The sequence below is a fragment of the Gymnodraco acuticeps genome, unplaced genomic scaffold, assembly GCF_902827175.1.
Source record: "Gymnodraco acuticeps unplaced genomic scaffold, fGymAcu1.1, whole genome shotgun sequence".
In the NCBI taxonomy this organism is placed as follows: domain Eukaryota; kingdom Metazoa; phylum Chordata; class Actinopteri; order Perciformes; family Bathydraconidae; genus Gymnodraco; species Gymnodraco acuticeps.
Genome location: NW_022990868.1, coordinates 25,359 through 47,894, shown reverse-complemented (window position 1 = coordinate 47,894; position 22,536 = coordinate 25,359). Strand labels below are relative to the sequence as shown.

The following is a 22,536-nucleotide window of genomic DNA, read 5'->3' as shown; positions in this document are numbered from 1 at the left end:
TTTATTAACACTGACACAGGTACACAGGTACAACTTTATTAACACTGACACAGGTACACAGGTACAACTTTATTAAGACTGAACCAAGTACACAGGTACAACTTTATTAACACTGACACAGGTACACAGGTACAACTTTATTAAGACTGAACCAGGTACACAGGTACAACTTTATTAACACTGACACAGGTACACAGGTACAACTTTATTAACACTGACACAGGTACACAGGTACAACTTTATTAACACTGACACAGGTACACAGGTACAACTTTATTAAGACTGACCAGGTACACAGGTACAACTTTATTAACACTGAACCAGGTACACAGGTACAACTTTATTAACACTGACACAGGTACACAGGTACAACTTTATTAACACTGACACAGGTACACAGGTACAACTTTATTAACACTGACACAGGTACACAGGTACAACTTTATTAAGACTGAACCAGGTACACAGGTACAACTTTATTAACACTGACACAGGTACACAGGTACAACTTTATTAAGACTGAACCAGGTACACAGGTACAACTTTATTAACACTGAACCAGGTACACAGGTACAACTTTATTAACACTGACACAGGTACACAGGTACAACTTTATTAACACTGACACAGGTACAACTTTATTAACACTGACACAGGTACACAGGTACAACTTTATTAACACTGACACAGGTACACAGGTACAACTTTATTAAGACTGAACCAGGTACACAGGTACAACTTTATTAACACTGACACAGGTACACAGGTACAACTTTATTAAGACTGAACCAGGTACACAGGTACAACTTTATTAACACTGACACAGGTACACAGGTACAACTTTATTAAGACTGAACCAGATACACAGGTACAACTTTATTAACACTGACACAGGTACACAGGTACAACTTTATTAACACTGACACAGGTACACAGGTACAACTTTATTAACACTGAACCAGGTACACAGGTACAACTTTATTAAGACTGAACCAGATACACAGGTACAACTTTATTAACACTGACACAGGTACACAGGTACAACTTATTAAGACTGAACCAGATACACAGGTACAACTTTATTAACACTGAACCAGGTACACAGGTACAACTGTATTAACACTGACACAGGTACACAGGTATAACTTTATTAACACTGACACAGGTACACAGGTACAACTTTATTAAGACTGAACCAGATACACAGGTACAACTTTATTAACACTGAACCAGGTACACAGGTACAACTGTATTAACTCTGACACAGGTACACAGGTATAACTTTATTAACACTGACACAGGTACACAGGTACAACTTTATTAAGACTGAACCAGATACACAGGTACAACTTTATTAACACTGAACCAGGTACACAGGTACAACTGTATTAACACTGACACAGGTACACAGGTACAACTTTATTAACACTGACACAGGTACACAGGTACATTACATTACATTACATTGCATTTAGCTGACGCTTTTATCCAAAGCGACTTACAATAAGTACATTCGACCAGGAAGACACAACCTTAAAGAAAACAGAATCATAAAGTACATCAGGTTTCATAGAGCTAAACATTTCAAGTGCTACTCAACTGGCTATAGATAAGCCAGTCCTTTGTTAGTATATAAGTGCTCTGTTAGCAGTTCTTTGTTAGTAATTCTATTGCTCGAGGTGGAGTCGAAAGAGATGAGTTTTCAGTCTGGAAGGTGTGTAAGCTTTCTGTTGTCCTGATGTCAATGGGGAGCTCATTCCACAATTTTGGAGCTAGGATAGCAAACCCACGTGTTTTTGCTGATGGGAACTTGGTACAACTTTATTAACACTGAACCAGGTACACAGGTACAACTGTATTAACACTGACACAGGTACACAGGTACAACTTTATTAACACTGACACAGGTACACAGGTACATTACATTACATTACATTGCATTTAGCTGACGCTTTTATCCAAAGCGACTTACAATAAGTACATTCGACCAGGAAGACACAACCTTAAAGAAAACAGAATCATAAAGTACATCAGGTTTCATAGAGCTAAACATTTCAAGTGCTACTCAACTGGCTATAGATAAGCCAGTCCTTTGTTAGTATATAAGTGCTCTGTTAGCAGTTCTTTGTTAGTAATTCTATTGCTCGAGGTGGAGTCGAAAGAGATGAGTTTTCAGTCTGGAAGGTGTGTAAGCTTTCTGCTGTCCTGATGTCAATGGGGAGCTCATTCCACAATTTTGGAGCCAGGATAGCAAACCCACGTGTTTTTGCTGATGGGAACTTGGTACAACTTTATTAACACTGAACCAGGTACACAGGTACAACTTTATTAAGACTGAACCAGGTACACAGGTGATGAGGCTCTCATTGGCCCTTTCTAATTTCTCTAACTCCCCTCCTCGACTCCCCTCCTCGACTCCCCTCCTCGACTCCTATCCTCGTGTCTTAGTCCCGCCCACAGGAGAAGCGAGCGGAGGACTGAGAAGGGGAACCGAGGAGAGAGGAGGGGAACCGAGGAGAGAGGAGAGGAGCCGAGGAGGGGAACCGAGGAGAGAGGAGGGGAGCCGAGGAGAGAGGAGGGGAGTCGAGGAGAGAGGAGGGGAAGCAGCAGGCGGTTAGAGAAATGATAACTCCTCTCCTCTGAGCGGTCATTTTAAAGAAACGTCCATTAAAGGAAGGCTCCAGTCATTAGATTTTTTTTTTAAAAACTTCAGTATTTAGTGAAACAATATGTTTAAACCATACCCTGAAGAAATCAGCGATATTCCCCGGTAAATAATGATTTTATAGCTCTTTTTTATCAAAACCTGTATATTCCGTCAGGCAGCTGCCATTTTGGCCATTTTCAGTAGTCACATGGTCCGAAAAACTAGGTCGTGACGTCATCTATGCGTTCACTTTGTAAACACACGAACCACTCATTCGACGAAAACATGGCGGAGTATTTGAGTTCGGACTCGTCAGCCGAGGAAGAAGTTTAGAAAAATAAAGTCCAACTTTATTAACACTGACACAGGTACACAGGTACAACTTTATTAACACTGACACAGGTACACAGGTACAACTTTATTAACACTGACACAGGTACACAGGTACAACTTTATTAAGACTGAACCAGGTACACAGGTACAACTTTATTAACACTGAACCAGGTACACAGGTACAACTTTATTAACACTGACACAGGTACACAGGTACAACTTTATTAACACTGACACAGGTACACAGGTACAACTTTATTAACACTGACACAGGTACACAGGTACAACTTTATTAAGACTGAACCAGGTACACAGGTACAACTTTATTAACACTGACACAGGTACACAGGTACAACTTTATTAAGACTGAACCAGGTACACAGGTACAACTTTATTAACACGGACACAGGTACACAGGTACAACTTTATTAACACTGACACAGGTACACAGGTACAACTTTATTAACACTGACACAGGTACACAGGTACAACTTTATTAAGACTGAACCAGGTACACAGGTACAACTTTATTAACACTGAACCAGGTACACAGGTACAACTTTATTAACACTGACACAGGTACACAGGTACAACTTTATTAACACTGACACAGGTACACAGGTACAACTTTATTAACAATGACACAGGTACACAGGTACAACTTTATTAACACTGACACAGGTACAACTTTATTAACACTGACACAGGTACACAAGTACAACTTTATTAACACTGACACAGGTACACAGGTACAACTTTATTAAGACTGAACCAGGTACACAGGTACAACTTTATTAACACTGACACAGGTACACAGGTACAACTTTATTAAGACTGAACCAGGTACACAGGTACAACTTTATTAACACTGACACAGGTACACAGGTACAACTTTATTAAGACTGAACCAGATACACAGGTACAACTTTATTAACACTGACACAGGTACACAGGTACAACTTTATTAACACTGACACAGGTACACAGGTACAACTTTATTAACACTGAACCAGGTACACAGGTACAACTTTATTAAGACTGAACCAGATACACAGGTACAACTTTATTAACACTGACACAGGTACACAGGTACAACTTTATTAAGACTGAACCAGATACACAGGTACAACTTTATTAACACTGAACCAGGTACACAGGTACAACTGTATTAACACTGACACAGGTACACAGGTATAACTTTATTAACACTGACACAGGTACACAGGTACAACTTTATTAAGACTGAACCAGATACACAGGTACAACTTTATTAACACTGAACCAGGTACACAGGTACAACTGTATTAACACTGACACAGGTACACAGGTACAACTTTATTAACACTGACACAGGTACACAGGTACATTACATTACATTACATTGCATTTAGCTGACGCTTTTATCCAAAGCGACTTACAATAAGTACATTCGACCAGGAAGACACAACCTTAAAGAAAACAGAATCATAAAGTACATCAGGTTTCATAGAGTTAAACATTTCAAGTGCTACTCAACTGGCTATAGATAAGCCAGTCCTTTGTTAGTATATAAGTGCTCTGTTAGCAGTTCTTTGTTAGTAATTCTATTGCTCGAGGTGGAGTCGAAAGAGATGAGTTTTCAGTCTGGAAGGTGTGTAAGCTTTCTGCTGTCCTGATGTCAATGGGGAGCTCATTCCACAATTTTGGAGCCAGGATAGCAAACCCACGTGTTTTTGCTGATGGGAACTTGGTACAACTTTATTAACACTGAACCAGGTACACAGGTACAACTTTATTAAGACTGAACCATGTACACAGGTGATGAGGCTCTCATTGGCCCTTTCTAATTTCTCTAACTCCCCTCCTCGACTCCCCTCCTCGACTCCCCTCCTCGACTCCTATCCTCGTGTCTTAGTCCCGCCCACAGGAGAAGCGAGCGGAGGACTGAGAAGGGGAACCGAGGAGAGAGGAGGGGAACCGAGGAGAGAGGAGAGGAGCCGAGGAGGGGAACCGAGGAGAGAGGAGGGGAGCCGAGGAGAGAGGAGGGGAGTCGAGGAGAGAGGAGGGGAAGCAGCAGGCGGTTAGAGAAATGATAACTCCTCTCCTCTGAGCGGTCATTTTAAAGAAACGTCCATTAAAGGAAGGCTCCAGTCATTAGATATTTTTTTAAAAAACTTCAGTATTTAGTGAAACAATATGTTTAAACCATACCCTGAAGAAATCAGCGATATTCCCCGGTAAATAATGATTTTATAGCTCTTTTTTATCAAAACCTGTATATTCCGTCAGGCAGCTGCCATTTTGGCCATTTTCAGTAGTCACATGGTCCGAAAAAAACTAGGTCGTGACGTCATCTATGCGTTCACCTTTGTAAACACACGAACCACTCATTCGACGAAAACATGGCGGAGTATTTGAGTTCGGACTCGTCAGCCGAGGAAGAAGTTTAGAAAAATAAAGTCCAGGCGGACTTACTTTGAATTATCACTATAGGTATTAATTCCATCCAAATACAACTGTAAACAAAATAAAAAACATACTCTGTTATCCTCTTAGTTCCAAATCGTGTCATTTGCAGGAAACAACGTCTAAGGAACCTTAATATTTAATAAACTATGAATATTTTATATCCATATAACGGGAAAAAAAACTAATTTAACTGATCTTTTTCATTTTTTTCTTTAAAAAAAACACACAATGCTAACAGTGAGCCTCTGAATTAGCCCCGAGCGAAAAATGCTAACCTATTACTGCACCGAAAATCACTCCTAGCTCCCTTATTACTTATCCTAGCTGCACATCCAACACATCGTTTATGATCGTAAAGACACAGAATCTAACGGTGCCCACCTCAACACTGAAAGATACAAACTCGCGACGTTATGAACAAAAACGTACATCAAAACAAGACAAGTGGCTTTAGGTACTAACATGCGCTAGGCTAACATGGCTTACCTTGGTCTTTGTCTGGTCTTCAATGGCATTACAACGATAAAAACGATGATGTAGTTAATCCATAGGTTAATATCCAATGTGGCTGTGTCCCCTTTGAAATGTTCTGATCATCTATAAGCAATAAAACTGCAATTCCGTTATCTGCTGTCCGCTCCGTGCTCCGTGCGCTCTGGGTCCTGCAATTCCTGCTTCCTTACGTAGTAAACAATAAGTAAAGTCTGCTGAGTAATGTCCTTACGCTGGCTGGCATTGGCAGTGCACTGCATCCCCATTAAGTAATGGTTGATTAATAAATCCCATTTTATGTTTCACCATACTCTCAGAGTAGTCGTCCGGAAACTTGAAATGTTCGCTGCATACATGCGCCTGTGGATCTTTCGGTTCGGGCCGAGCACATTTCGCTAGCCACTGCCTCCGAACGTACTTCCTACGCTTACCCGTTGGCAATAGATGGAACCGAGCATTCCGTGGATTGTTCCTATCCCAATTGTGGCAATGTTTCGCGATACAATGAGGCATATTTCAATAGAATTGTGAGAGTAACTAGAGTAAACAACATGAACAAAGCACATACGTCAATTTGTCCTCAACACCAAATGCAAAGTTTACGTCACTTCCGGTAAAATAAGTCATGTGACTCGTCAAAATGGCGCCGCCCACAGGGTTGATGTTATTTCGGTAATTAATCAGTTTAAAATCACTGATAACGATAAAAAAAGAAAGACTGGCAGAGACTGGTCTGTTTTATCGGATGATAATTATTTAAAAATGCGTGTCATGAGCATTCCCTCCCTTTAATCATGACAGGAGGCAGCAGCCCTCTGTCTGATGGACAGATGTGTTCATGACCACTTATATATTTACTTTGATTCATTCACAGTGCAGTATAATGAGACAATAACAGGCTACAGATGCGGACACACATACACACACACACACACACACACACACACACACACACACACACACACACACACACACACACACACACATACACTTACACATCAGCTGTCATTGGCTGAGATCAGTCCGGCCGTGCGTCACGACTCTTTGAAACATCACTGTTTGCGGAAATGCATCCGCGGAGGAGCCGTGGAGGACCCATCAGTGTATCCTCGATTATAGCTCCTCCAGAGAGCCTCCTCTCTCCTCTCTCCTCGATTATAGCTCCTCCAGAGAGCCTCCTCTCTCCTCTCTCCTCTCTCCTCTCTCCTCTCTCCTCGATTATAGCTCCTCCAGAGAGCCTCCTCTCTCCTCTCTCCTCGATTATAGCTCCTCCAGAGAGCCTCCTCTCTCCTCTCTCCTCGATTATAGCTCCTCCAGAGAGCCTCCTCTCTCCTCGGTCAGAGCTCCTCGAGAGAGCCTCCTCTGTCCTCGAAGTGCATTTAGAGAAATGAGATGTCCTTCAACATGGCGCGCTGAAATCCATTTCCTGGTCACTACCGGAGGACCGAGGAGTCGAGGAGTCGAGGAGTCGAGGAGGAGAAATTAGTGAAATGAGAAAGGGCCATAGTGTGACTGCTGATGTTTCCCAGGTGTACCTGAGAGATGATTACAGGCTCTCAGCAGGAAGCTAAGAGTTTCCATGCCTGGGGGAGGGGGGGGGGGGGGGACAGACAGAGGGAGACAGGAATGTGATGACTCTGTTATTATTGAATTAAACTCTATCTCCTGAGGGTGTTAGCGAACAAACTACGCTGCTTTCTGATTGGCTGACAGTATTTAAAGCCCCAGTAAAACAGAGAAGGTAAAAACAGGAGCCTGGAGGGTCTTTAGAAACATATGTTTATAGATATATATCAGACTATATAACCACCACGCCCCCCCCCCCCCCCCCCCCCCCCCACACACACACACACACCACACACACACACACAACACACACACACACACACAATAACACAGACTATAACACCCCCTGTTGTTAACCACCAACTATGTGCAATATATATATATATATATATTGCACATAGTTGGTGGTTAACAACAACTATTACACAGTTATTAACGGCATATATATGCCGTTAATAACTGTGTAATGCATACCTGGCTGCAAAATCCTCAGAACTGGTACAGGATGTGTTTTTTGTAAATTGTTGCAACATTTTTTTTTTATAATTGTATCTTTAATACTTTTTTATGCTTCTTAGTTAACATTAAGCTCTGTGGCTCTTTTTCTGCTGTAACAATGTGCATTTCCCCACTGTGGGACGGATACAGGTTATGACTCTGACTCTGGTTCTGACTCTGATTCTGACTCTGACTCTGATTCTGACTCTGTATTTGACTCTGATTCTGACTCTGACTCTGATTCTGACTCTGATTCTGACTCTGATTCTGACTCTGTATTTGACTCTGATTCTGACTCTGACTCTGATTCTGACTCTGTATTTGACTCTGATTCTGACTCTGTATTTGACTCTGATTCTGATTCTGACTCTGTATTTGACTCTGATTCTGACTCTGACTCTGATTCTGACTCTGATTCTGACTCTGATTCTGACTCTGTATTTGACTCTGATTCTGACTCTGATTCTGATTCTGACTCTGTATTTGACTCTGATTCTGACTCTGATTCTGACTCCGTATATGATTCTGACTCTGACTCTGATTCTGACTCTGATTCTGACTCTGATTCTGACTCTGACTCTGATTCTGACTCTGACTCTGATTCTGACTCTGATTCTGACTCTGATTCTGACTCTGACTCTGATTCTGATGTGATTCTGACTCCAATTCTGGTTCTGATTCTGACTCTGTATTTGACTCTGACTCTGATTCTGACTCTGACTCTGATTTGACTCTGTATTTCACTCTGATTCTGACTCTGACTCTGATTTTGACTCTGATTCTGACTCTGACTCTGATTCTAACTCTGATTCTGACTCTGTATTTGACTCTGATTCTGACTCTGATTCTGACTCTGTATTTGACTCTGACTCTGATTCTCACTCTGACTCTGTATTTCACTCTGATTCTGATTCTGACTCTGATTCTGACTCTGTATTTGACTCTGACTCTGATTCTCACTCTGACTCTGAATCTCACTCTGATTCTGACTCTGATTCTGACTCTGATTCTGACTCTGTATTTGATTCTGACTCTGATTCTGACTCTGACTCTGAATCTCACTCTGATTCTCACTCTGACTCTGTATTTGACTCTGATTCCGACTCTAATTCGGACTCTGATTGTCACTCTGTATTTGACTCTGACTCTGATTCTGACTCTGTATTTGACTCTGATTCTGACTCTGACTCTGATTCTGACTCTGTATTTGACTCTGATTCCGACTCTAATTCGGACTCTGATTCTCACTCTGTATTTGACTCTGACTCTGATTCCGACTCTGTATTTGACTCTGATTCTGACTCTGATTCTGACTCTGTATTTGACTCTGATTCCGACTCTAATTCTGACTCTGACTCTGTATTTGACTCGGATTATGACTCTGATTCTGATTCTGACTCTGATTATGACTCTGATTATGACTCTGATTCTGACTCTGACTCTGTATTTGACTCTGACTCTGATTCTGACTCTGTATTTGACTCTGATTCTGACTCTGACTCTGTATTTGACTCTGATTCCGACTCTAATTCTGACTCTGACTCTGTATTTGACTCTGATTATGACTCTGATTCTGACTCTGATTATGACTCTGATTATGACTCTGATTCTGACTCTGACTCTGTATTTGACTCTGACTCTGATTCTGACTCTGTATTTGACTCTGATTCCGATTCTGACTCTGATTTTGACTCTGTATTTGACTCTGATTCTGATTCTCACTCTGACTCTGTATTTCACTCTGATTCTGATTCTGACTCTGATTCTGACTCTGATTCTGACTCTGTATTTGACTCTGTATTTGACTCTGATTCTGGTTCTGACTCTGATTCTGGTTCTGACTCTGATTCTGACTCTGACTCTGATTCTGACTCTGATTCTGACTCTGATTATGACTCCGATTATGACTCTGAATATGACTCTGACTCTGATTCTGACTCTGAATATGACTCTGACTCTGATTCTGTATTGATTCTGATTCTGATCTGATTCTGACTCTGATTCTGACTTTGATTCTGATATATTGATCTCTGTGTCTCTGCAGGCGCTCGCTGTGACGAGTGCTCCCCTGGTTACTATGGTAACCCCGGGGAGGCGGGGGGGCAGTGTGCGCCCTGCCGGTGCAACAGCAACATCGACCTGCTGGACCCCGAGGCCTGCGACCCTCAGAGCGGGCGCTGTCTGCGCTGCAGGTTCCACAGCCAGGGCAACGCCTGCGAGCACTGCAGCCCCGGTTACTACGGCAACGCCCTGCTGCAGGACTGCAGGAGTGAGTACTCTGTCACCGTGGCAACGCCATGCAACACATTACAACACTGTGCAACACCATACTATACCATTCAACACAATGCAACAAAACACATGTGTGGGTGACGGTGTGTTACTGTGTGTGTCCTCAGAGTGTGTGTGACGGTGTGTTACTGTGTGTGTGTGATGGTGTGTTACTGTGTGTGTCTCCTCAGAGTGTGTGTGTGATGGTGTGTTACTGTGTGTGTCTCCTCAGAGTGTGTGTGTGATGGTGTGTTACTGTGTGTGTCTCCTCAGAGTGTGTGTGATGGTGTGTTACTGTGTGTCTCCTCAGAGTGTGTGTGACGGTGTGTTATTGTGTGTGTCTCCTCAGAGAGTGTGTGTGACAGTGTGTTACTGTGTTTGTGTGACGGTGTGTTACTGTGTGTGTCTCCTCAGAGTGTGTGTGTGACGGTGTGTTACTGTGTGTGTCTCCTCAGGGTGTGTGACGGTGTTGTTACATCTGTGTGTCTCCTCAGAGTGTGTGTGAGACGGTGTGTTACTGTGTGTGTCTCCTCAGAGTGTGTGTGAGACGGGTGTGTTTACTGTGTGTGTCTCCTCAGAGTGTGTGTGACGGTGTGTTACTCTGTGTGTCTCCTCAGAGTGTGTGTGAGACGGTGTGTTACTGTGTGTGTGTGACGGTGTGTTACTGTGTGTGTCTCCTCAGAGTGTGTGTGTGACGGTGTGTTACTGTGTGTGTCTCCTCAGAGTGTGTGTGACGGTGTGTTACTGTGTGTGTCTCCTCAGAGTGTGTGTGTGACCGGCTGGGCAGCGACCCCTCAAGCTGTGGCTCCTCCTCAGAGTGTGTGTGTGACGCTGTGAGTGGGCGGTGCCCCTGCCTCCCTCTGGTTGCCGGGCAACAGTGCGACCGCTGCGAGGCGGACAGCTGGAACCTGGGCAGCGGGCGCGGCTGTGAGGCCTGCGCTTGCAACCCCCAACACACGTACGGGACGTCCTGCAACGAGGTACCCCAACACACCTTTAAACTGTACAATGAAGCTACTGTGTACTTCTACTCCACTACATGTATTTATACCTTTAATTACTTTACGTATGAATGATGTGAAATATCTGCCCAATCACTACTTTTACTGTCGCTACCTCAATTATATTTTGATGACAATACTTTTCTACTTTCACTTGAGGAACATTTTGAATGAAGGACTTTTACTGTAACAGAGTATTCCTACACTCTGGTACTTCTACTGTTACTCTAGTACAAGATCTGAGTACTTCTACTTTTACTCAAGATCTGAGTACTTCTACTTTTACTCAAGAACAAGATCTGAGTACTTCTACTTTTACTCAAGATCTGAGTACTTCTACTTTTACTCAAGTACCAGATCTGAATACCCCCCCCCCATCCTCTTGTCTCAGGTCAGCGGACAGTGTTCCTGTCGGCCAGGATTCGGAGGGAGAACCTGCAGCGAGTGCAGAGAGATGTTCTGGGGAGAACCCGAGGTCACATGTCACGGTACGTTCACTCGACAGGAAGTGAGATACCAAGGTTGCAGTCGAAGAGTCCATTTCTCTCAGGAACCTTCCTGACGGAGTGAAATGACCCGGAAGTACGTCAGTGGCAGCCATGATAAGAGCCGGTTCTCTAGATTAGCGGTTTTCAAAGTGTGAGGCGCGCCTCCCCTGGGGGGTGCCAGAGAGCTTCAGGGGAGGGGGGCGCCAGAGAGCTTCAGGGGAGGGGGCGCCAGAGAGCTTCAGGGGAGGGGGCGCCAGAGAGCTTCAGGGGAGGGGGGGCGCCAGAGAGCTTCAGGGGAGGGGGGCGCCAGAGAGCTTCAGGGGAGGCGCAGCGTGAGAAAAGACCAGTAAAACGTCTCTGGCACACTTTTGGCTGTCTGTGGAAACCGAGTTCCCCCACCTCGCCAACAAGGCTGTATGCTCACTCCCTCCACCCACCTGTGAGAGTGCTCATTCCCTTCACCTCCACCCACCTGTGTGAGTGCTCATTCCCTTCACCTCCACCCACCTGTGTGAGTGCTCACTCCCTCCACCCACCTGTGAGAGTGCTCATTCCCTTCACCTCCACCCACCTGTGTGAGTGCTCACTCCCTTCACCTCCAGCCACCTGTGAGAGTGCTTATTCCCTTCACCTCCACCACCTGTGGAGAGTGCTCACTCCTTCACCTCCACCCACCTGTGTGAGTGCTCACTCCCTTCACCTCCACCCACCTGTGAGAGTGCTCACTCCCTTCACCTCCACCCACCTGTGTGAGTGCTCACTCCCTTCACCTCCACCCACCTGTGTGAGTGCTCATTCCCTTCACCTCCACCCACCTGTGTGAGTGCTCACTCCCTTCACCTCCACCCACCTGTGAGAGTGCTCACTCCCTTCACCTCCACCCACCTGTGTGAGTGCTCACTCCCTTCACCTCCACCCACTTGTGTGAGTGCTCACTCCCTTCACCTCCACCCACCTGTGTGAGTGCTCACTCCCTTCACCTCCACCCACCTGTGTGAGTGCTCACTCCCTTCACCTCCACCCACCTGTGAGAGTGCTCATTCCCTTCACCCACCTGTGTGAGTGCTCACTCCCTTCACCTCCACCCACCTGTGTGAGTGCCGGTCGGCTGCAGCCAGAGGAGGATCTGTGTTTATTCCTGTGTGCTTCAAAGACGCAGACTCATTGTTCCCACTAAAGTAGGCTGAGTGTAATGAGGAGGCAAAGTTTCGTTCAGTGTGTTGCCGGGAGCAAATAAGGATTCATCCACGATGTTGAAAATGTTAAAAAAATATGTGTTGAGAACACGGCGTGCGAAAATGTATGGGTGGTGCTGCAGCTAGATGTGCCTGTCCTCTGTAAGAAGGTGTCGGCGACTGACATGCGAGGAAGAGCGGCTGTCCACAGGCTGCTCCAACTTCAACAACTGTATTAACTTCCAGGGCAGTGAATTGAACATGTAATTGTAATTGGGTGTGTGGTATATTGTCGTGCACGCACACGCATGTTCCACAACACACAAAGTGAACAACACTCAATTGTCCGATCGCTGCCAGTGTCCTTGAGATCTTGTTATAACAACAAGTGCACATTACTGATGCAATATGGTTGAGACCATTCGGGCTTATTCTAGAGGGGTGCAAGGAATAGTCCAAGTAGTGGGGGAGTTTTATACAATACGTTTAAAACATAAAGACAAAAAGGTTTAAAAAAGTTATTGTTTCATGTTTTAAGGAGGTGACGCTACTCAGCCAATCAAATGGGTGCAGTCAGTGAGTCAGCACGATAGCTTCAAACACAGAGACGAGACAGGAGGAGAGAAACAGTCTTCATGTTCTCTAACTGGACCTCTTTGAAATGCAATTGAAGACCCCTGCATTATAGCAACAACAACAACAACAACAATAATAGCAATAATAATTGGGAGGGGGGGCGCGGCTGTTCTTATGTTCTCTGAGGGGAGGCTCACCTTCGCACACTTTGAAAACCCCTGCTCTAGATGATAGGAAAGGAGGTTTCAAGCTTCCTTTATAACCTCCTTTAGCTTAGGAACCACTGGACCTCCCTCACCGAGAGGAGAGGAGAAAATGCTGCCCCACAATGCATTGCAGCCGCAGCATTTGCCGTCACACAACAATCGGCCGTTCACGGAAACAACCGATTATGACGGAGAAATGATATCATGAAAGTTACGGTGCTTATTAAGCTTTTTAAAACGTATGTGGTAAGTTGCCAAAGTGCTTTGTTCTGAACGTTCATCAGTATTATAATCAAAGAGAGAAATATGAACGTTAGTTTTTACTGAAATGATCAAATAAAGTCAACATCTCACAGTCTTTACTGAGCTGTGGGGTTTGTTCAACTTTTAAAAGATGTTTGAATGGTGATATACACAGAGATAGATGTTAAGGACTAACGTTTATAATAAATACATCTGTATTGATTTAAGATCTTTCCATCAATCATACGTATTGGGATCATTTGTATTAAAGAGGACCGGAGGGAGAGGGGGACGAGCAGAAGCTTCACTTTCCTTTTTATTTCAATTCCAGCTTTGGTCCTGAAGAATATGTTTCTCTGTTGTCCACGTTCATAAAGCATAAAGCAGCAGCATCAGAGCACAGAGTCTCTAGATGAGTTCACAGGAGTCCCTCGTTCTTATTGAACATCCATGTTGTAGTCCGCTGTATAGAGAACTGTAGTTTCCATAGTTTCCCCACAGCAGCAGACGCACATTCAGGACGTCCGCTGGCGCATCAGAAACACGTCGGAAAGTGAAAGTGCAGTCGATTCTCTAAAGTACCGCAGTCTCTTCTCCTAAGTCCTTTTGAATTCTCCTATCCACTATCCCTTAACCCTGTGACCTTTCACTCAGAGGTCAAGGGATAGGAGATAGGGTTAGAACTTAGGAGCTGATTTTTGGATTATCCGACTGCAACCCCACTCACACTGACCTCTACAGGAAGTGAAGGATAGTAAACATGAGCTTCAGATTAAGTAGAAACTGCTGAGTCACTGTTCGATGCTTCACTGTGGGAACGTCCTCCTCCGGAAACATCTGGAATCAATGAGTCTGAACCTCCGGGGGGGGGGGGGGGGGGGGGGGGGGGGTGGGGGGGGGTTACAGAGAGGATGTGAGGGTCCTCTAAGGATAAAGATGTTTATTGAAGCTTTTCTTTGGTTTTACTGGAATACAAACCAGATGTTTAACACACACACACACACACACACACACACACACAGAGGAAGCTGCATGGTTGATGTGGTGTGTGTGTGTTGCAGTGTGTGTGTGTGTGTGTGTGTGTGTTGCAGTTTGTGTGTGTGTGTGTGTGTGTGTGTGTGTGTTGCAGTGTAACTCTTCATCACTTCCTGACCCCAACATGATACAGATGATTTTAAAGCTTTTTTATTTTTTGATATATGATAAAATATTATAAAAATATGTTGGTCTGCAGCTTCATTTCATATACAATATAAATATAATATTGTAAACCTGTGTGTCCTCAGCGTGCGACTGTGACCCCCGCGGTGTCTCCGAGCCTCAGTGTAACCGGGGCAACGGTCACTGCGTCTGTACTGACGGTGTTTCTGGTCCTCGGTGTGATGTCTGCGCTCGAGGATTCTCCGGAACGTTCCCCGACTGCCAGCGCTGCCACCAATGCTTCTCCGAGTGGGACGAGGTCATCGGGCAGCTGACCAATCAGACGCACCGCCTCGTCAACAAGGTGAACGCCATCAAGGCCAGCGGCGTCACTGGGCCATACAGGAAGTCCGTCGACATCCTGGAGAGAAGCATCAATGACATCCAGAACCTTCTGAACCAGAACCCTGCAGAGCAACCTCTGAGCGAAATACAGGCGCTGCTGCAACAGAACAGGTGAGACTAACTTTAGACTGGAGTCTAACATGGTGAGACTAACCAGGTGAGACTAACTTAGACTGGAGTCGAACATGGTGAGACTAACCAGGTGAGACTAACTTAGACTGGAGTCTAACATGGTGAGACTAACCAGTTGAGACTAACTTTAGACTGGAGTCTAACATGGTGAGACTAACCAGGTGAGACTAACTTAGACTGGAGTCTAACATGGTGAGACTAACCAGTTGAGACTAACTTTAGACTGGAGTCTAACATGGTGAGACTAACCAGTTGAGACTAACTTAGACTGGAGTCTAACATGGTGAGACTAACCAGTTGAGACTAACTTTAGACTGGAGTCTAACATGGTGAGACTAACCAGTTGAGACTAACTTAGACTGGAGTCTAACATGGTGAGACTAACCAGTTGAGACTAACTTAGACTGGAGTCTAACATGGTGAGACTAACCAGGTGAGACTAACTTAGACTGGAGTCTAACATGGTGAGACTAACCAGTTGAGACTAACTGTTACATTCCCTTCTAAATCTAGGGGTACAAAGGGAAGTAACAACACACAAAATAACCGGCCGAGAGAAAAAGGAGAGGAACCTGAATGCTGAAGCCACAAAGTGAGGTTTTAATTAATAAAAAAGTAAAAAGGCTCACCAGCCAAATTGCAAAACAAAAACTAACTAAGGACAACTTTCTTTCAAAAGAAAGTGACTAACCTAAAACAATACACAAAGACACACTGGAGCACATCTCCTAACAATGAGCAGAACACAGGTTAATAATAATAATAATAATAATAAATGATATGTATATAGCGCCTTTCAAGGGACCCAAGGTCGCTGTACATAGTGGACAAACAAAACAAACAGACAATCAACGGGCAAACCAAAGAAATAACTAAAGGAAGCCGGGGGACCAGAAAAGGGCTAGGGCCCGAAGGCCAGGGTGAACAGGTGTGTTTTTAGTGATGATTTGAAGATGTCCAGGGAGGCAGCATTACGGATCTCGGCAGGAAGTGCATTCCAGAGGGTGGGGGCCGCAACACTGAATGCCCTGTCACCAACAAGTTGAACTAGGCCTCACACAGCGACACTACACTACAGCACGTAACACAGGCTGCACACATGCAGCCAGAGGAGAAGGAGAGACGCCACTGCAGCCTTCCTCAGGTCCTTTATGGAAGCTCTGATTGAGGATTGGGAGCACCTGGGGAGAGGCTGCACCTGGAGACAATCAGGGAGAGAGAGAGAAACACACACACAAGCACCAACTGCGGCACGTAACACTAACTTAGACTGGAGTCTAACATGGTGAGACTAACCAGGTGAGACTAACTTAGACTGGAGTCTAACATGGTGAGACTAACCAGGTGAGATTAACTTAGACTGGAGTCTAACATGGTGAGACTAACCAGGTGAGACTAACTTAGACTGGAGTCTAACATGGTGAGACTAATTTAGACTGGAGTCTAACCAGGTGGGACTAGCTTTAATCTGGAGTCCAACCAGGTGAGACTAACCAGTGAGACTAATTTTAGACTGGAGTCTAACATGGTGAGACTAACCAGGTGAGACTATCTTTAGACTGGAGTCTAACCAGGTGAGACTAGCTTTAATCTGGAGTCTGTTTGTTTGTAGCCTTTATTTAACCAGGTGAAAGCCCCTTGAGATCAAAATATCTCTTTTTCAAGGGTGACCTGCAGAGTCTAACCAGGTGAGACTAGCTTTAATCTGGAGTCTAACCAGGTGAAACCATCTTTAATCTGGAGTCTAACCAGGTGAAACTAGTTTTAGACTGGAGTCTAACAAGATGAAACTAGCTTTAATCTGGAGTCTAACCAGGTGAAACTAGTTTTAGACTGGAGTCTAACCAGGTGAAACTAGCTTTAATCTGGAGTCTAACCAGGTGAGACTAGCTTTAATCTGGAGTCTAACCAGGTGAGACTAGTTTTAATCTGGAGTCCAACCAGGTGAAACCATCTTTAATCTGGAGTCCAACCAGGTAAGACTAGCTTTAGACTGGAGTCTAACCAGGTGAAATTAGCTTTAACCTGGAGTCTAACAAGGTGAGACTAGCTTTAATCTGGAGTCTAACCAGGTGAGACTAGCTTTAATCAGGAGTCTAACCAGGTGAGACTAGCTTTAATCTGGAGTCTAACCAGGTGAGACTAGCTTTTAATCTGGAGTGTAACCAGGTGAGACTAGCTTTAATCTGCAGTCTAACCAGGTGAGATTAGCTTTAACCTGGAGTCTAACCAGGTAAGACTAGCTTTAATCTGCAGTCTAACCAGGTGAGGCTATCTTTAATCTGGAGTCTAACCAGGTGAGACTAGCTTTTAATCTGCAGTGTAACCAGGTGAGATTAGCTTTAACCTGGAGTCTAACCAGGTGAGACTAGCTTTAATCTGCAGTCTAACCAGGTGAGGCTATCTTTAATCTGCAGTCTAACCAGGTGAGACTAGCTTTAATCTGGAGTGTAACCAGGTGAGATTAACCCTCTGACCCCTCCCTCAGCGACCTGATGGGGGCCCTGAGCCTCAAGTTGAACCACACGGAGCAGATCCTGCTTCAGGACTCGGATGCCGAAACTAAACTGGACTCTGTGACGGCAGACGCTCAGAAACTGGAGCGGAACGTTCAGGACCTTCTGGACCAGGTGGAGTTCATCAAGAACTCTGACATCAGAGGTAATAATAATACATTGGATATTTATAGCGCTTTTCCTAATGCTCAAAGACGCTTAAAGTGGTGAGGGGGGCATCAGAGGGGGGGGGGGGGTCGGGGGTGTTGCAATGACGCAGTACTAAGCCGTTATTGGGCGTGGGTCTGATGTTTACTTCCTTTCCGTTGCTAGGGGCGACAGACAGCGTCTCGAAGTACTTCCTGCGGTCACAGGAAGCTGAAGCCCGAGCCAACGCCTCCTCCATCACCGTGGAAACGTCCAGTAAACTACGGCAGCTCACAGAGGACAAACTGAACCAGACCAGAGACGAGTTCCTGAGGAGAAACACTGAGCAGAACCAGAGACTGGACGACCTGGCAGGAGATCTGCACACTCTGGACCAATCAGAGCTCAGCCACAAGGTAACCTGCTGTTTATTATTGACCAATCAGAGCTCAGCCACAAGGTAACCTGCTGTTTATTATGGACCAATCAGAGAACAGAGGGATGTTGTGCAGATGGTTTCCATGTTGTTATTTTTAATTAACCCCCCCTGGTGTTTGCAGGTGTGCGGCAGTCCGTCCTCCTGCTCTCCCATTGGCTGCGGGGCTCTGGGCTGTCTGGACTCTGAGGGGCAGGCTCTCTGTGGAGGAGAGGGGTGTGAAGGTGTCGTGACGATGGCTGACAGCATCTGGAAGAAGACCAGAGACTCTGAGCAGGAAATCATCAGCACCATGGAGGAAGTGGCGAAACTCAACAAGATGGTGAGGCTGGAGGGTTGTGTTTACCTTTACCTGTACCCAACCTGTACCTGTACCCAACCTTTACCTGTACCCAACCTGTACCTGTACCCAACCTTTACCCAACCTTTACCTGTACCCAACCTGTACCCAACCTTTACCCAACCTTTACCTGTACCCAACCTGTACCTGTACCCAACCTTTACCCAACCTTTACCTGTACCCAACCTGTACCCAACCTTTACGCAACCTGTACCCAACCTGTACCTGTACCCAACCTTTACCTTTACCCAATCTTTACCTGTACCTGTACCCAACCTGTACCCAACCTTTACCTTTACCTGTACCCAACCTGTACCTGTACCCAACCTGTACCTGTACCCAACCTTTACCTTTACCTGTACCCAACCTTTACCTGTACCTGTACCCAACCTTTACCTGTACCTGTACCTGTACCTGTACCTAGTGATGGCAGTTTGACACTGAAGCTTCGAACGGAGCTTCAACCCTGGACTTCTTCTATTCCATAGAAGCAGTGCTTCGAAGCTTGCTTCAAATCACGTGACATGTGACGTCCGAAGCAGCAACTGCTTCATTTCCTGAATGAATCACTCACTGGTTCGTGGTCCATTCACGTGATTCAATGCACTGCCTCGTCTCGATTCTGACAGGTGACAGGTTGAAACAGTTTTGAATTTGAGCGCTTCAACACTTTATGACCGCTCTAAACAATGCGCAATGTGTGGGTTGTTGTCGTAGTTTGCGTTGTTGCTGTTGAGTTGTTGTTGGTATTGCATTTGATATCATTATAGAGCAAGCCAGGAAGAAAGATAGGTCGTTCTGGGAAACACTTTGAAATGTGGAGAAGTTGTGAACAAAAAGACAATTATCAGTAATATAAAAACAGTTAAATATTTCAAGCAATAGATAGCCCAGTGGGTAGAGCCGGGGCCCGAATGCGGCGATGTCCTCCGCGCAGCTGGTTCAAAGCCCGGGATGGATGTATTTTAATCATTGCTTTTCAACTTTAATAACTGATAAAAGGCCCTCTCCTCCAAAAAAAATGTCCAGCACTCTCTAGTCTCTTCTCAATAACCCAATACACACAATTATCAATCTTTAATTGTAAATAGAACATGATATTCAGTCTTAGTGTGTGTGTGCATCGAATATTTTTCAAGGCAAAGATACGTTAAACCCACTGCAGCCTTGCACTTCGCCAGGAGAGGTCGCTGTAACTGAAGCTTCGAGAAATGAACCTATTTCCGACACAATTATCCAAGTGGTTCGATGCTTCATTCAAAGCTTCATTTTGCCATCACTACCTGTACCCAACCTTTACCTGTACCCAAACTTTACCTGCACCTGTACCCAACCTGCCGGGCCCAGCCCGAAAAGGCAACGTGGGCAACACCTCCGCTTCTCCGTCCCGCGGCCCACCACCTACGGGAAACAGCGATGGGGTCGGGTGCGCTGCCAGAAGGGTGGCAGTGAAAGCGGAGGGTCTCGACGGACCAGACCCGGGCGACAGAAGCTGGCTTTGGGGACGTGGAACGTCACCTCTCTGGGGGGGAAGGAGCCGGAGCTTGTGCGGGAGGTGGAGCGTTACCAGTTGGATCTGGTTGGGCTCACCTCTACGCACAGCGTCGGCTCTGGAAACTTACTTCTGGATAGGGGTTGGACTCTATTCTTCTCCGGAGTTGCTCAAGGTGTGAGGCGCCGGGCGGGTGTGGGGATACTCACAAGTCCCCGGTTAGGTGCTTCGTTGTTGGAGTTTACCCCAGTGGACGAGAGGGTCGCCTTCCTACGCCTGCGGGTTATGGGGGGGAACACTCTGACTGTTGTGTGTGCTTATGCACCCAACAGCAGTTCAGAGTATACGGCCTTCTTGGAGACCCTGGAAAGAGTCCTGTATGGGGCTCCTGAAGGGGACTCTTTAATCTTGCTGGGAGACTTCAACGCACATGTGGGCAATGATGGAGACACTTGGAGGGGCGTGATTGGGAGGAACGGCCCCCCTGATCTGAACCGGAGTGGTGGTTTGTTACTGGACTTCTGTGCTAGTCATGGATTGGCCATAACAAACACCATGTTCGAACATAAGGATGCTCATAAGTGTACGTGGTACCAGAGCACCCTAGGCAGAAGGTCCATGATCGATTTCGTTATCGTATCATCGGACCTGAGGCCGTATGTTTTGGACACTCGGGTAAAGAGAGGGGCGGAGTTGTCAACTGATCACCATCTGGTGGTGAGTTGGGTCGAGTGGCGGGGGAAGCCTCTGGATAGATCTGGTAAGCCCAAACGTGTAGTTCGGGTGAACTGGGAACGTCTGGAGGGGGCCCAAGTTCAGGAGGCCTTCAACTCACACCTCCGGCGGGCATTCCTGTGGAGGTTGGGGACATTGAACCAGAGTGGTCGGTGTTCAAAGCCTCTATTGCCGAAGCCGCGGCGGGGAGCTGTGGTCTCAAGGTCCTATGTGCCTCAAGGGGCGGTAACCCTCGAACCTCCTGGTGGACACCGGTGGTCAGGGAAGCCGTCCGACTGAAGAAGGAGGCCTTCAGGGATTTGTTATCCCGGGGGACTCCCGAGGCAGTTGCAAGGTACCGACAGGCCCGAAGGGCAGCAGCCTCATCCGTGGCCGAGGCAAAGCAGCGGGTGTGGGAGAAGTTCGGAGAAGACATGGAGAAGGACTTTCGGGCGGCACCAAAGTTGTTCTGGAAAACTGTCCGTCACCTCAGGAGGGGGAAGCAGGGAACCATCCAAGCTGTGTACAGTAAGGATGGGACGTTGTTGACCTCAACTGATGGAGTGTTAGGGTGTTGGAAGGAACACTTTGAGGAACTCCTGAACCCGGCAACTCCGCCTTCTATGTTAGAGGCAGAGCTGGAGTATGACGGGGGATCAACACCAATCTCCCGGGGGGAGGTCACTGAGGTCGTCAAACAACTCCACAGTGGCAAAGCCCCGGGGGTGGATGAGATCCGCCCGGAAATGCTGAAGGCTCTGGGTGTTGAGGGACTGTCATGGTTGACACGTCTCATCAACGTTGCGTGGAAGTCGGAAACAGTACCGAAGGAGTGGCAGACCGGAGTGGTGGTTCCCCTTTTTAAAAAGGGGGATCAGAGGGTTTGTGCCAATTACAGAGGCATCACACTACTCAGCCTCCCCGGGAAAGTTTACTCTAAGGTACTCGAAAGGAGGGTCAGGCCGATTGTCGAACCTGAGATTGAGGAGGAACAATGCGGATTCCGTCCTGGTCGTGGAACGACGGATCAGCTTTTTACTCTCGCAAGGATCCTGGAGGGGGCCTGGGAGTACGCTTATCCGGTCTACATGTGTTTTGTAGACTTGGAGAAGGCGTATGACCGAGTTCCCAGGGAGTTACTGTGGGAGGTGCTGCGGGAGTATGGGGTGAGGGGGTCTCTACTCGGGGCCATCCAATCTCTGTACTCCCAAAGCGAGAGCTGTGTCCGGGTCCTCGGCAGTAAGTCGGACCCATTTCCGGTGAGGGTTGGCCTCCGCCAGGGCTGCGCTTT

At 46.0% G+C, this 22,536-nt stretch overlaps 1 protein-coding gene across 1 annotated transcript in view; it reads left to right on the top strand.

The window, feature by feature from the left end:
• LOC117557458 (laminin subunit beta-1-like) overlaps nucleotides 1-22,536 on the top strand; it is a gene marked incomplete at its 5' end in the record, with an annotated part of 38,243 nt that overhangs the window by 6,245 nt on the left and 9,462 nt on the right. Inside the window, 7 exon segments of the mRNA XM_034233293.1 lie at nucleotides 10,029-10,253; nucleotides 11,018-11,235; nucleotides 11,648-11,744; nucleotides 15,231-15,600; nucleotides 18,110-18,282; nucleotides 18,450-18,679; nucleotides 18,824-19,021. Coding sequence (XP_034089184.1) covers nucleotides 10,029-10,253; nucleotides 11,018-11,235; nucleotides 11,648-11,744; nucleotides 15,231-15,600; nucleotides 18,110-18,282; nucleotides 18,450-18,679; nucleotides 18,824-19,021 — 1,511 coding nt within the window.